Source organism: Mastigoproctus giganteus, chromosome 3 (assembly GCF_048544385.1).
Source record: "Mastigoproctus giganteus isolate SK-2022 chromosome 3, ASM4854438v1, whole genome shotgun sequence".
NCBI classification, from domain to species: domain Eukaryota; kingdom Metazoa; phylum Arthropoda; class Arachnida; order Uropygi; family Thelyphonidae; genus Mastigoproctus; species Mastigoproctus giganteus.
This window is the reverse complement of record NC_143577.1, coordinates 20597859-20614577: the sequence shown is the minus strand read 5'-3', so window position 1 is coordinate 20614577 and position 16719 is coordinate 20597859. Positions and strand designations below refer to the sequence as shown.

Genomic DNA, 16719 nt, shown 5'->3' with positions numbered 1-16719 from the left:
GCTTTGAGCAATACCTCAAATTCATCAAATTTATTTACCGAACGCCTAGCATTGGTGTACACGCAAGTATACATGCACCTGTTCTTTTTCTTAGCTACCCTAACACAACCCATGCGTTTACTTGTACCACAATGACTCCCAGCAGTCTCTGAAATATCCTGCATCTTGTTTTCCAGGCTTCTGCTCATTCCAATAGAAGCAATGCAAGAATCCCTTTCACCTCTGCCAGTGGCTACTGTTAATCTATTAGTCCTTGAATCCCCCACAAGCTAGCAGTTTTCCGACCCACCTAACACTGCCTCGATAGCATCAGCAAATTACTTTTTTTTTTTTGTTTTTCCTGTTTAATTGCTTTTATTGTGGTTTATTCTTGCACTGTAATTGGGAAGATTCACTGTAGTTTATAATAATAATAAAATTTAATTTCCAATAACAGCACAAAATTTATCTCCATTTATACCTGTTTATCCTAAGGCAATTTTACAGTTCTCTTAAATCTTAAGAAATTAATTTACATTTGTCTGAGTACATTTTAGAAATACAGTAAAATATTACTGCAAAAAAAAAAATAATAAATAATAATAATAAAAAAAAACCACTTACCTCTGATGTTGATAAAACTGCAACATGATGTGGTTTTTCTAGAAAACAATTCAATGAACATAAGGCCAAAACAGAATTCAGAGTTAAATCTCACATAGAAAATATCAATAACATGACTAAGTGAAAATTATCTGAGAAAACAGCAGAAATTAATCTGTAATGTATAAAATTTGATACAGACTGAAATTCATATCAGAAAATAAATATCAGATTTATATCATTCTAAAAGACATTAACAGTATTTCTCTCAACCAAATGATTAAATAAATGATTACACATACTATAACATTATTAAATATACTATACCATACCCTTTTTGCTATAAGCGTAAGCAAATGGTTGCGGGTGTGCTGTCTTTGTGCTCCTGAAAATGTGTACTAAAATGAATGGTTTCTGATGGATCTGCTCCAATATTTTTATACTTTTTGAATCAGCGAGTGTTGTTCATCACTTCTATCAAGAAAGAAGAGGTGTTTGGAAGGTAGTTTTCATGCTATAGCAAATGAAATCTATGCTTCCTTTTTACAAGGCATCTCATATTGTTTCTGTAGGCAGCCCAGAAGCTTGGAAGTTTCAGTGAAAGGAATACTCCCTTGCAGTATAACCAAGGTCAGTCACTTTACCGTTTTTGTCCAACAATAGCATGCAAGGTCACCTGTCATTGTTCTTATGAAGAGGACCATGCCTTTCAAGAGAACCTCTGCTGGTTAATCTGAATCCAGTACTGTTGCTTAAATGTTGTTTAAATTAGGAATGTTGCTAGGAATGACTGTTGCTTAAATTAGGAATGTACCAAGCATATATTTAAAATTCACTCCATGAATTCAATGAATTGTAATGAATTCTGGAGAATTTTAACTATAGTCCACAGAGTACAAAATTATTTCAGTTAGCAATAATTCTGTTTTGTATATTTCATATTTTGCATATTGTATTTTTTTCATCTCACAAAAATTCCATCTATTTATTGTTAATTACAATGGCTCCGCAAGTACAAATTATTTGCCTATTGTGCAAAAAGAAATGCAAATACTTCCTTCAATGCAATATGGAATGCAGCCTTGTGCACTGCATAAAATGCATATATATGATGTCACAGGCAGCAATCGATTCATGGAAGGGCCCATGTTGTATAAATTACAGGCAGTCAAAGAAAAAGCAAATATGAAAATAACTCAGTATCCAGCCCAGCTGATCCTTCAAGCATTCCGAGGGTGAACCTCAGTGTTTCAGTCTTCCCTCATAATCACTGAAACACTGAGGTTTACCATCGGGAACAGATACTCGGTAGAGTGTGCTATCCGAGGCCATACCCCATGATGTGGCATCAGAACAGACAAATAGCTCCTTCTCTCACCTGCTTAACCAAGAAGTTTCACAAGCTGAAAATCCAAATGAGCTACCACCAAACTCATTTTTCAAATCTTGGACACTCACAAATCCAGGATGGTCTCTCTTCTTGACGAAACTAAAAAAAATCAGGTCGGAAAACACCCAACTGTGTGATATTAATATTTTATTACAGAAAATTTCAAATTTGACAGATCTTATTCGAAACTCCAGTTGTTCATTAATTCCTACATACAATTGGGCAAAACACATGGAAAATTCTACTTTCCAGTCAACAGGAGCAGGTTGCAGAAACCTCTTACACACCTATTGTAAAGCAACTTTCATACCCTCCAGTATATGCTCCGGTAGCCAGTCAGTCTCAGAAAGTGTCTAAGGATGGAAATCAAACTGCAAATCCACTCCTATAAGATTTCCTCTAGACGGTGGGCAGATCACATCGGAAGACAATAGAATCAATCTGCCTCTAATCAGACAGGCAGACGTCAACATCCTCCTCCAGTTGTGGGAACAGCTACCAACTCTACAATCAGAGCAGTCCCCAGAACCAAAAGTTCAACCAAGGGTATTTTTGTCTAGAGAGACTTGAACCCCAACTCGGAAATACAGAAGTAGAGCAGCATATCAGAACTCAACTGCAGATAGAAGCAAAAGTAATAAAAATGAATTCCAAATACGAGTCATACAGCTCTTTCTATGTTCACTGCACACAGACTTTGATTTTTTTTTTTTTTTTTTTGATTTGGTAGTTGTTGGCGCATCGGCTTCTGTGGCCATATTGCACCTCCAAAGGTTTTTGCAGTACAGTGATCCAAGCCCGAGGCGGGAATCGAACCCGCAACCTTTGGGTTGCCGGGCAGGTACTTTACCCACTCGGCTAGCCCGGTCGGCACAGACTTTGATTAATTACTGAAGGACCACTGTTAGCCTGTGGGAGCCATCATTTGGCCTTTCTATGGATGGCCCCCTCTTCCTGGTCCTAGGTCATCAGCTAGTGACTTAGCTACTGAAACAACTGAGCATGAATGACAATCTGGGTATTTTTAAAATATTCAGGAATCTCCACAGGAAATAATGTCTTGAAATGACTCATCTTTCTCTTCTTCCTATCAGAATTTGAATGACACTATCTCTTGTAAAAACATCTTTCTACCCTGACATTTGTCAGCTATTAAGCCAAACAGCTTATGTCTTACTGCGGCATCAAAAGATGCAATTACTGTATTCTATATGAATGCTCATAGTCTTGTAAAACATAATGATGAAATATTCGCTCAACTGACATCATGGAATCTGCATCCAGACCTAATGGTTTTTACTGAGACCTGGTTCTCTCCTGAGTTTCAATTCAAATTCCAGATTACTCTCTTTCAAAGTTGCAGAGGTGATTCAAAAAGTGGTGGAGTTGCTATTTATGTTCACAATCATCTGTGATGCTCTGCCTTTCCTATCTCAAATTTGCCTGATCAAGCTTGTGAATTCACTTTTATCCACATTACCTCTCTCAGCTTTAGTTAACAGCTTCCTTGTAACTCTTGACAATACTCTATCTCACTTCACAAGAAAATCCCTTAGTCTTCTACTGATTGGAGACTTTAATATTAACGTTCTTTAAAGCTTTTCCTCTCAAGTGCAAGACCTCCTAGATGTCATTACTTCAAATGGTTTTTCTTTTCTCACTGATGGAGATAACCCAACTAGAATGGGAGAGTCCCACAATTCCCTTCTTGACTTTGCAATTTGGGAATGCTCTCTCACCTACACTATACTTGCAACTATTTCTGATCACCATCCCCCCATCTTAATGGTAATTGAAAATGAAGCGAATGTGGAAGGGATCGTACACACTTACAGATCTGTCATGCCAGACTCTCTCAATAAGCTGTGTTATGACCTCTGGCAGTCATTGATATAAAGAACAAATTATCCTATTTGTTCTTTATATCAATGAATTTCTCTCTTTTCTCCCATCTTCCCACCTAGTAGCATATGCCATATCTCCATACTGATCATAGATAAAGACCATAATCAGCTTCAACTCAAAATCTCTGTCTTGCTTTCTGTAATGCATAGTTGGCCTCAAAAGAATAAGCTTATACTCAATCCAGAAAAATCAAAATATATGGTGTTTAGAACAAGTGATCCTGAAATTACAACTAACTCCTTCTTTAAGCATATTTGAAATAGTTATGAAAAATATGTGTCATATATCAGGAGTCCAGGGAATAAAAAGACCACCAAGCCAAGAGGGAAATTATGCCCATTCTGCTAAAGAAAAAGGAAAACCTCGCAAGAATTGCTAAAACAACAGGAATCAAGGCAGATAAAAATAAATACACAACGTACAGAAACAAAGTCACAGACTGCATTCAGTTAGAGAAAAGAAAATACTATAGTTCCCAACTTACAGGTATATAACAAGCAAGAAAAAAAAAAAGACAGTTTTGAACAAGCTTTTACTGGGAAGGAAAGTGTGTTTAGTGTCAAATGGCACAAGGGGTTTCCCCCATCTCCGCGTAGTATACATTGTAGGTGTGAAACAGAACGCTGTCAATGTCAGAGGTTTAAAAGTGTATTGATCTTGTATATGTGTAGTGTCATGTACCGTTGTTCCTCTGGTCATTTGGCCGCTGGGCCCCTAACGGGACCCAACATTGCTCACACTCCGCCCCATGGAGGCAGACCAGGTACACGAGTATTATAGTTATTTACTCTGGGAAGGAAACTGAAATCACAGAGCTACGTTAGCGATGTGGTTGAGAATGAGATACTCATTTCAGATGACAAGAAAAAAGCTACAGCCTTCTGTAGCCACTTTATCTCAAGTCTGAATGACCTCTTTCAAGACAAACTTGACTCCAAAGACAATGAAATGAGAGAATCTGCCAAGTCCTCAATCAGAAACTCTTTTTTCTCGCTCCTCTTTAGGATCAAGAGATTTTAGAAGCAGGACATCAATTGAAAGAAAAGGGAGCCCCTGGTTTTGATGAACTATCTCCTTCTCTGCTGAATAAAGGTCCTCAGCTCAATTTTTATACCATTCAAATATATATTCAATCTCTCCTTTAAGTCTGGTAAATTCCCTTTTCAATTCAAAAAAGCAATCATTGTCCTATTCCAAAGGGAAACCATTGCAACTCTATCAACAACTTTTGCCTAATAGCTCTCCTCTCAGTTTTTGAAAAAAAATTATTCGAAAAAATTCTTCATAGCAGACTCATGGGTTTCCTTGAAATAAATCAGCTCATCCATCAACAACAGTATGCCTATTGCCAACAGTTATCAGATCAGAAAGATCCACTGATCTGATAACTGTTGACTTTTGCTCAAGGATCATTGATAGTCTTGAAAAGGGTCTCTATGCAATAGCACTGTTCCTGGACTTATCAAAAGCTTTTGATTGCATAAATCATAATATTCTACTTAACAAACTCAACAATAATGGTTTGAGAGGGAAAATTAACCTACTCTTTGAAGACTACCTTACTGATCGGCCATTTTTTGTAAGAACAAATCAGTTATACTCTGACATTTGTTATTTCTCCCTGGGAGTACCTCAAGGCTCACTTCTTGGAATTATCCTATTTGTTCTTTATATCAATGAATTTCTCTCTTTTCTCCCACAATTGTTAATTATTTGGTTTTTAGGAGCATTAGCACTAAGGCCATATTGCTCCGGGATATGCGGTGGCCATTCCCTGATCTTTCTGCATCCTCCGTATTTGGTGGTGACGGGCTTGAACTCCAGTCTAATCAAGAAGCGTGTGCTACGCACTGCTGCTCCTTCCCACCTGTCTACGGAGGCGCCTTTCTCCCATCTTCCCACCTAGTAGCATATGCCATATCTCCATACTGATCACAGATAAAGACCCTAATCAGCTTCAACTCAAAATCTCTGTCTTGCTCTCTGTAATGTATAGTTGGCCTCAAAAGAATAAGCTTATACTGAATCCAGAAAAATCAAAATATATGGTGTTTAGAATAAAAAATAAACCACTAAATATAGATTTAAAAATAATGTACAAAGAAAAATGACTTGAAAAGGTGAATGAAACCAAGTTCTTGGAATCTGGCTAAATGATAAGCTAAGTGGGGTAAAACAAATGATAACCCTATGAAAGAAAACTTAGTCACCAGCAGGAATACTCGCCAGGGTCTCTGCCTGGGTGTCTCCTTCCCTTCTTCGACTAGTATTCCTTTCCTCAATTCAGCCTCACCTCACCTATGGAATCATCTCATGGGGTATCACCTGCCAAGAAAACCTTGCAAGAATCAACTACATTCTCAATTGATGCATTCATTCAATTTTAGGCCTTCCCTGGAATGCATCGGTTAGTTCCAGATACAAGGAAGTGAGATTCCTATGCATCTACCAGCTGCTACAGAAAGCTGAAGCAGTCCTTGTTTACAATGCTTTGAAAACACCAGACTTTACCCCTCTTTTCAGATCCTTTTTCATAACCATAGAAGAAGAAGAAGAAATATCGTACAATCTAAGAAATTAAGCAAACCTGAAGGTTCCACTTTTCAGAAAAGTCAAAGGTCAGAAAAATATAAAATACAAAGGCGCTAAAACCTTGAGCAATTTTCCCGTAAAAATCAAAAATGCCATTTCACTAAACCAATTCAAGAAACTACTAATTGAACACATCACCAGAAATGTTTTATTCAAATTACCTTCCGCTCAACTCCTAGATTTTAAAAACAGATGAAATCATTACCAATATAGAAATAATGTACAGATGTTAAAGGAAGCAGTCAAATAGTTTGTAAATGTCTGTGCAGACATTTACTCATTTAATTGTAAAAATTAAAAACTTTTACAATTAAATGAGTAAAAAATGTACACAATGAAATTATAAACAGAGATGATTTACGAAGTCTTCTGTAAAGAAATGTACAAAAAATTCAAATTTGTTTGTCTTATCTGTTGAACATTACCTGTACAATTTCAGAACTATATTTTTATTGTTATTCATATCGTTTTCTATGTGAACATCCCTAAAAAGCCATTAGCTTATGTGTTCTCCCTCCCTTTTTGCTGTTATCTCCCAAAAAGTGTAACATAAAATAGGGATAAATAAATTATTATAGTGATTTTCATTATTTTCAAGTAGAACCATATATATATATAAAGCTAGATCTGAGTATTTTGTATCACTAAAAAGGCTGTATCATTTTTGAGGAGGAAAAGAAATAAAAAACAACACACACACACACTGTGTTCCTGGATACCCTGTGTGTATATATATATATATATATATATATATATATATATATATATATATATATATATATATATATATATGCATATCTGCCAAACTTCAAGGGTTGATTCCTTGAATGATTTTAAACAAAAAAGTTCACATCAACAGGAGTCCAATTCCAGATAGGTAGGGAGATACAGTCATTTCACATTTCAGCTGCTAGAAATTAATGTTGCCTGACTCTGCGTATATTGTTATCTGGTTCCATAGTCTAATTCTTCCAAGCATTCCTGAAGCTTGTAAACAGTGTTTGGTTGCATGTTGTTGGGTTCTGCCATTTACCGAAAGATGCCGGCTAAGTTTTCAAATGAGGCATACACTGACATACACTTCACACATGGTATACGTAACAGTTATGTGAGAGCTGCTGTTGAGGAATACCACCGGCAAGTTCTTAATTGTGTATCCCTAATCAACATGAGTTTTTATCAACACATGCTGACGTCTGTGGGGAAACTAATAAATACACTGACATCTGGGTCATCTGCTGTTGCATCCGAACATATTAATCACAAAACTCAAAATAATGTTATTTGAGCAGAAAAATGCAGTACTAGTAAAAGTAAAAGTACTCAACAAATATTTGCATACACACTTCAGAGTTTGTTATAGACAATTATTCTGTGAATCTTTTTGTTCAATAAGAAAAGAAATTTCTCAAGAGACTATGAACTTTATGGCAAAAGAGAAATTTAAACTTTTTTTTAGAAGTGATTTCTATGTACTTAATTGTCATATTCATAACCCCCTCCTCACAAACACACAATATGAGAATGATGCACTAGGTAAAAAACCTAGTTTGCTCATTACATTCAGAATGAGGCTAGGTCCTACTTGTACAATAATGTCATTAAAGCTTCTGTCATTAAATAAGAATGGCCATGCTTTTGAATTCTAGTCTTTTTTGAATGGGTTTGATAAATGCTTATATAAAGTGAGCTTACCAACATGGTTACTGTTTTGTTCTTGTTCTTTCTCATTGAATACTCCATTTTCATCATCATCATCACTGCTTCCGCCTTTTGATAAAACTGGTCCATTTTCTAGATGGCTATTTGTAGAAATACATTGATTTATATCTTCTGGATCAAGATCATCTTGGAAGCCAGCAACCATAGGGTTATTTACCTCTCCATCACTAAAAAAAAACCAAAATGAATTTTTAAATTTCTGATCCAGTTAGTACATTTTAAAGTTAAATAATTAACATTTAGTAAAGCAGCATTAAAAGGCTAAAGGCCAGACCCTGGCCTCCCAGTAAAATATTAAATATGAATAAATAATAATGAATATTGGCAGCTACAAAACAAAATAAAGTGCCTTAAAACACTATTTAACACCAAGTAGTAGGTACACAGAGGGAGGAAAGTAAATACTTAGTTATTTAGTTATTTTATACTCAGTTATTTACTTGATAAATAACTGAGTATAAAATGTACCTTAAGCAAGTCTACATAAAATAGAACAGAACTGTTTAAATACTTTTTTTTTTATAATTATAAGGTCAATTTTATTTTACATAAATACATAACTAAATTTTTAAATTTATTTTACTAATAAATTTCTGTAGAAAATGTAGTTTATTTATAAGCTACACAAATCCTACAGCAAGTTGCATTCATACTAAATGAATCCACATACTAAGTAATAAATGAAAATAAGTATATAAATATTAAAGAATATAAAATAATAAATACAGGTAGTTTTCACAGATACAAATTCCCATCATAAAAATAAAATGAAATAGTGCTTAAGAGCACAAATATTAAAATGTGAGAATCTCATAAAGTGATGATGAATAATATTAAAAATAAAAAGTATTCTGTGAATTTGATATAAGAAAAGCACTTGTACCAGGCCCTATTTGTGTTTTAAAAGTGGGAAAAAAAAAAAAAAAAAAAAAAAAAAATTAAACAAGCAACATCACTAATTTGCACCACAATCATTTTGGTATATCAACTTGGTTAGACATATGTTCATTACATCTAGTGAAGAAATAATTCATCACAACAGCAAAATAGATCTGATAGGTCATATTTATGTAACAAGAAATACCTGTGCATTTATTTCAAGAAATTTTACGGCCAACTTTAAACCTAATTACAATATAACAATCTGCATTCATAACTATAAATATGAATACATTGAAAATGGGAGAAAAATAAGCAATGTTTACAATTACTACTCTTTGTTATGAGAGCATTCATCACTGTAATTTTCCTTCCTTGCATCTGTGCACTTTTCATCATTAAATTTGTCTTTCTAAGGTCCATCAGACGTATATTTCTCATTACTAAAAGCTATTATGAGAAAATGCTTCAGACTTCTTTCTCATATCTCCTTCTGTAGAATTATACCATATTCAGTGAACAATTATCCCAAATCAACCTGTATATACCTACAGTTTAGCTTTTTACATGCTATAGAATTAATACTGCCAATAATACAATATTATTAGTACCTGTCACTATCTTCAACAGCAGGAGTACCGGTATCCACATCTAATTTTCCAGTAGGAGTGGTATCTTCTAAGAAAGAGCTGAAAGAATGATCCACCTCAGGAACAAAGTCATCTACTGTCTGGAAAGGAGCCTCTGATCCTGCAGTTCGAAGAATTTCTAGGAAATTAAAAAATACCATATTCAGTGAAGTATTTTGATCATTATTTCACATAAAAAGTCTTTCACATGTACAAAGTCTTCTATTGTATGGAGCAGAAACCTGGACATTGAATAGGCGAGCAGAAAACAAATTGCTCTCCACAGAAATGGATTTTTGGAGACACTCAGCAGGAATTTATAGAAGAGACAGAAAGTGGAATGAAGACATAAGGGAAAAAATGGAAGTGAAAAAGACTATTATTGACACCATCAAAGAAAAGCGTCTAACATGGTATGGACAGGTAAAATGGATGCAAGAAAACAGATATCCAAAGGCTATCCTGGAATAGATACCTCCTGGAAGAAGGAGAAGAGGAAGACCTAGGAGGACATGGATGGAGTACGGGAGTGCATGACAGCCCGAGGCTTAACAGACCAAGACAGTATTATACTACATTAAAGGAATTGTTGAAAACTGCAACAAGTAATGCTGAATAGGTGCCAATTACCACCACCTTCATTCCATCAAAAATAAATAAAAATCAAACTACAAATTAAAAATAAATAAAATTAAGGAATAGATAAACTTACAAATACAGAATAGATAAGTAGGGGTCTACACTCATACAAGCATGCATAGAGGCATGGTCTCCTGAGTAAAGAATGGCACAACCAAAAAGAAGTAAAGAACCCCCACTGCACCAATCCCAATGGACAAATATAGACACCCACTTAAGAAGAAGAAAACCAAAACCAAAAGACAGTTTAGGGAACCTACACTAACCACTTCTTCAAGGAGACATCAGACCTATGAAAATTCCCAAATTTCCACAGGGCCAATGTTTGTAGTGTGATTTTTAACATTTTGCATGAACCTTTATGCATAAAGCAGTAGGTACCTCTTTATTTTTACTTTTTGCAGTTGGCAACAATTCCTTTAATGTGGTATAATAGCGTTTCATTTTAAAAAAAATCATTATTTGCTAGGTTGTTGTATCCAAAAAGGGACTTGTCAATTTTATATTTGATCTAATAAAAAATCTCATTAGAGCCATTATCATTAAACTTTTTCCATGAAAATAAGAATTTACTTTCTTGTTTGCTCTTTTACTAACTGCACTAATTTGAATTTGATTAAATATCAATTATAAATGCCAACCATACTGATATACATTTATACTAGTAATTGATTACACAGGCTAGGAAAAATTAAGAATGCTTACATTAGTTACAATTATAGAGTTTCTATAAAAGAATGCCACATTTTCAAATTTAAATATTTATCCTACCTGAAGAAATACAGTTACCTAAATGAAAAAATGTTGTTCGCACATTCAATTAGTTAATTAGTTTCATTATGATCCTAGCAGGTCTACTGCTTATTACATCTGGGTGGTGTCATCCAGAAACAGGGGACAATGAGTTTCACTATATACAAGGGTGGACAAAATAATGAAAACACCTAATATAAAATAGAAGCTTGTGTAATGGCTGTACAACTATTTATGAACGTGCAGTGTTGATATATTTTTTTCGTTTTTTGCAGGTAGTACTGTGAAGGAAAGATGATAAAAGCTGATGTTTATTTAGAGGTGATATAAAAAGCTAAACATGCACCAACAATTTGACTTTCAAAGAAGTCAAATTGTTGGTGCATGTTTAGCAGTGGCATCAGTGACTAAAACTGCTAACTTGTGAAATGTAGTCAGAGAAACTGTATCAAAAGTGATGCCTGCATTCACAAAATATGGAAAAACAAAATCTAATAGGACAAATTGTGGCAGAAAATCAAAGTTCACTGAAGGAGACCACTGAACAGTGAAAGGGATTGTAGAGCAAAAATATAAAACTACTGTTTCAAAAATAACTGCAGAAATTAATGTGAGTCTCAACAATCTAGCTTCTGGCAAAACAGTTTGGCAAGAACGTCATAAAGCTGAAATTAATGGAGGAGCAGCTGTTGCCAAGCTGCTTGTTACTAATGATAATGCTAGAAAGAGGATGCAATGGGGTAAGGAGCATAAAAACTGGACACTTGGTGGTTGGAAACATGTCATATTTTAAGACAAATTATCACTCACACTTTTCTTCCAACATCAGGGAGAGTTTATGTTTGGGAAATACCAAATAAAGCACATCATCCTGACTGTCTTGTAACAACCATCACACATGAAGGAGGACCAACAATGGTTCAGGGAGCAATATCTTGCTATTCTTTAGGCTGTGTCATCACCCTGAATGGGCAAATTACTGCCACTCATTACCTTGATATTCTGAGTGACCAGCTTCATTCCACAGTGCAAACATTGTTTCCCACAAATGATGCCATGTTTCAAGATGATAAAGCTCCAACACACACAGCCAGACATGTCCAGCCTTGGTTTGAGAAGCATGAAATTGAGGCTATGCATCTTCCACAGCATGTGCAATCACCAGACTTAAACATTATTCAGCTGCTGTGGACATAGTTGGAGAAGAGTGAGAAGCAGATTTCCTCCACTTTTATAACTCAAGAAACTTGAAATGTTCCTCTTAAGACAGTGCAAGATTTACTTGAATCTATTCCACACAGAATACAAGCTATTTTTAAAGCAAAGGATGTCCCAACATCATATTAGTGCATACTAGTAAATCTTATCACAGAGATGTTTCAATTATTTTGTCCATACCCTGTACAATGAATTTAAGAAGGACAGGGAAGATAGGATTGAAGGGGATATGCTGGGTGCTACAAAAGCTTCTACTGCTGATTCAGGAATCAGTTTCGTGCATTAGGTGGAAACAAAGGCATAATGAGGCAGACCAAAAGACTAGGGATTGTGATGAGAACCGCTACATGCAAATGGAATGGGCAAAAAAATGTGAATGTCATATTATGGGCAATTTCAATTTGCCTCAAATTGATTGCAGCAAGTGGGACAGAAGCTCATCATGGGGAACAAATTTTTAAATCAGCTAGATGATTGTTATTTGTATCAGCATGTTGGAGAAAGAAGGCAAAAATATTCTAGACCTGATCATCACTCACAAACCAGATGACATCATAGGGCTGACAGTATAGGAACCTTTCAGAGGGAGCAATCGCTGAGTTCTAAGTTTGATGATGAGGAAGGAGGTAGCAGTTGTTAAAGGCAAAGAAATGGGTTTTAATTTCAAGAAAGGAGACTATGATAGTGTAAGGCACTTTCCATTTAGTTCTTGAATGGAAAGTGCCAAATGAACAAGGGCATTGTCATGTTACAAGCATCAATTTTCTGAAGCCCACTTTTTCAGCTCTTTTCTCTGAACAGCATTGAAGCCAGTCTTCCAGTGATGGCACAATCACTGGGACTGACTTCAGTATTCGTGATTCTGTTTAATAATGCAGAATAAATTCATAATGAACAATGCCCTATGAGTCAAAAAACACAATAAGCATCATATTTACATTTGATTGAGATTATCTTGCTTTTCTGGGCCATGAAGAGTGGAGTCTCCCACTAAGAGAACTAGGTGTTTTGGGGTCCATTATTCATCACAATTAATGATGGAAAAAACAAAGTATGGTTTAGCAGTAGCATGTCAATAAATATCCTGACAAGTGAGAATTTGCTGCTCTCTGTGATCAGTGAGGATGCCAGGCAAAAATCTGGCTGGAACACATCACATTTGCAAATTTTTGTGCTAACAAATTCACAGCTCAGTGAAATCACTTGTCTTAAGGTGTGACTAAAACACTTTCTATTAGATGAGTTAGTATTAGCATTAGAAAAGGCATATGATGCAAAAAAGAAAGCTTATACAGCATCAGCAAAAAAAAAAAAAAAAAACCTTCCTATTTCACCCATCCATCTGCTCCAAATGTTTCTAGTTCTGCCTTGAATTTATTTAAGCTGTCCACTTCTACAACGACAGATGGAAGTTTGTTCCAGAAATCAACCACCCGCTGGCTAAAGGGTGGTTGATTTCTGGAACACATCTATTCTACAACTGTTTTTCCCCAATTTGAATTTATGTCCCCTCAGGCAATTAATGTGGGCAAGAGGAAGAATCAGCATTGAGCATGCTCAAACCATTCAAGGCTTTATACACCTCAATTAGATCAAATTGCAGGTGCCTAGTCTCCAGACACTGTAATTTGCATAACTTAAGCCTTTCTTCATAAGAGCAACCCTTTGTTCCATTCACTAAGTCTTGTTGCCCTTCTCTGTACTCGTTCCAGTAGCTCTACATCCTTCCTAAAATGAGGCCTTACATGTTTTTACAAGTCAAAACTAGTAAAAACAATACAATTTTAAGATACAAAATCAGTCCCCTAAACTTTTTGCAGTTGAGTTGCACATTTGATAAACTTTGAAGAGCTTTTGGCAGTTCCAAAAGTCGTGCAAGGTTTTTTAACTTTGTAGTTTCCTCCCCTCCTAATTATAATAAGGGATGGGCCTTCGCTGCTCAGATCAGTACTGAGAATTGCTGCTCCAGCTGAAAAGTAATTTATAATAAATTCCTTAGTGAGGATTTCGTGTTATTACAATGATACTGTTAATTAATGAAGAGAAGTCTGGGTTTGTCATGTATCTTAATATTTTGTGACTTTTTTTTTTTTACCTAAACCAGTATACTCATTTCATTGACACCACTATATTCTCACAACAGACATTCAGAAGTTAGAATGATCTACATGGTATGAATGCAGTAACCTACATAATGTTATTTTTTTTAAGAGCACTCTTTCAAATATATATATGTATACATAGACAAATGTTTATTTTCAGCGTATTGAGTAGGGATGCTGACCTGTCAATTGTAATTACCGTGGAAAAAATTGAGAATGCCGGCAAGGTAAAAGAGATAACCTAAAATTAAATTAGATTAACATAAAAATAATAATGGTACCTAAAGTAGTGGATCCTAGGGCTTTAACTACTAACTTCATAGGATCGGCAGCCAAAACCGTAGGAGACACCGCAACAAGCAGGGTCTCATAACCCAGTTTAATAATTTAATACTTTTTCTTGCTTGCTTAGTCGTTCAGTAATGGGATTATATCCTATTACGTTTATCAATATTATATATGATACATATATATAAATTTGTATTAATATATTGAATTAAGTATGCATAAATTTGCATATCCATCATGTGTATCAATTTATAAAAACTAATGTGCATTCTAAGTTCAGATATTCCTTTTCTTAAGAAAAAATATTCTTTTCATTAAAAAAAAAAATTAATGTACCTTTCTTTTCTTCAATGTTAATGACTTGCCCATTAGGAGAACTTGTTTTACCAAACAGACGTGATATAAAACCTTCCTGTTTGGGAGTATCCTAAACATATATAAAAAAATTAAAAGATTATTCTAAAAAGTAACAAAAATATGAAACAGCTGCATGCATACCCATCTAAATTTAACTGTATACAATAAACACACACACACACACAAAAATGGCTTTAAATGTATGTGACAACAAAATTTTAATATAATATCCTTGGACTGATGTTCTTTTTATTCTCTACTAAAGTATAGTCTGGGTATATGGTAACACTAAAGAAGTCATTTATACACTTATTCCCTTTAACACATTCAAATACTTCATCATACACAATCTTTACTATATTTTATACTGCAACACTTCATTCAGGTAATTACAAACCTTATTAAATACATGATTAAAACACATAATTAAACAAATACAGGTTTAAACACATTATTTCATGCTGCGACACTTCATTCAATATGGTTTAATCACATCAACCAACTGTATTCTACACTTGCTCCACATTTAAACAATATCTGTGCAAAAAATAATGAAATATGACTTACAGCTGGATTGCATATTTCATCAATTTTGAATGAATTGTCATTTCTAAAAGCCCTGAAAACTGTTCTTACTGTTAACATAATTCTGATAGCTAAAGATTGAAGGTTGTCATAACATTATAAATAAAGTTTCTGACAATGGTGACAGTTATTACTGTTAAGTGTAAAGAATTCAAAATTCATCATGCATTTTATTTTCTAATATTTTGTAAAACGGAGTCAAAGTTCAGTGCTAAAGAGGCTGATGAATGTGTTGTGTCATGTAAAAAGTGTAGTAATGAGGGTTATTCCCACATAGTAATGCTTCACAGACAGTGCCATCATTCTTAAATATCCCATTTAGTAAATAGGTTCCAAGAAATGAAAAATGTATCAGAGAAAATTGGTAGTGACATCATAAAAAAATAATAAAAAATTTTCACTGCCAATCAGGATCTTTATTTTATCTTAAAAACCACAAGGTTACTTCAGCTGAACTTAGGGCTGAATAAAAGTAAAATATTGGGACCTTTAAGCATGGCAAATGCTCTCATCGTATCAAATGAAAAACATTCTTCCCTCAAGTAAAAGAAATGTCATAAGATTAATGATGAGGGAAGGGGGGAAAGAAAGAAACTGCTTGAATTATCTTTTTAAATTTTTAATTTAATTTTAAAATTATCTTTTTTAATTTTATAATTTATGGGGCAAAGAAGGATTCAAAAATCCCTCTTTTTCCCATAATTTAGCTTTTTAAATTATTCTCCAAGGTACACAAACTCATTTAAATTATCCTTCTTTTCACCAGATTTTAATTTCGCTTTTTTCCTTAAATTAAGATGCATTACATAATCAAAGGAGTTAACATTCTCTGAGTTTTGATCCATTTATTTTTTACAAACTTAATTTACTTAAGATTAGAGATTATTATCTTGGTAGAAAAATAAATTCTGTCATCTTATCTACATAAAAAGGTAAACTGCAGCCATTATCAATCCACTACAGGATGGAAGCCTCCTTAATGATTCATGTTGAGGTAAATGAACCATAATCTTCCATGCTGGTCCAGTGCAGTGGAAACAAGCCTAAATAATTTCAGGGAGTGTTTGGATAGTAAACT

The 16719-nt window shown here is 34.5% G+C and overlaps 1 protein-coding gene across 1 annotated transcript in view; it reads right to left on the bottom strand.

The window, feature by feature from the left end:
* The window catches only part of LOC150087779 (rab-like protein 6), a 144310-nt gene that overhangs the window by 22848 nt on the left and 104743 nt on the right, over nt 1–16719 (bottom strand). Inside the window, exons 11-14 of the mRNA XM_090370409.1 lie at nt 15036–15126; nt 9682–9838; nt 8165–8358; nt 604–641 (exon numbers count right to left, since the gene is read on the bottom strand). Of these exons, the coding sequence (XP_090226535.1) occupies nt 604–641; nt 8165–8358; nt 9682–9838; nt 15036–15126 (480 nt within the window). The remainder of the gene's footprint in view (nt 1–603; nt 642–8164; nt 8359–9681; nt 9839–15035; nt 15127–16719) is intronic.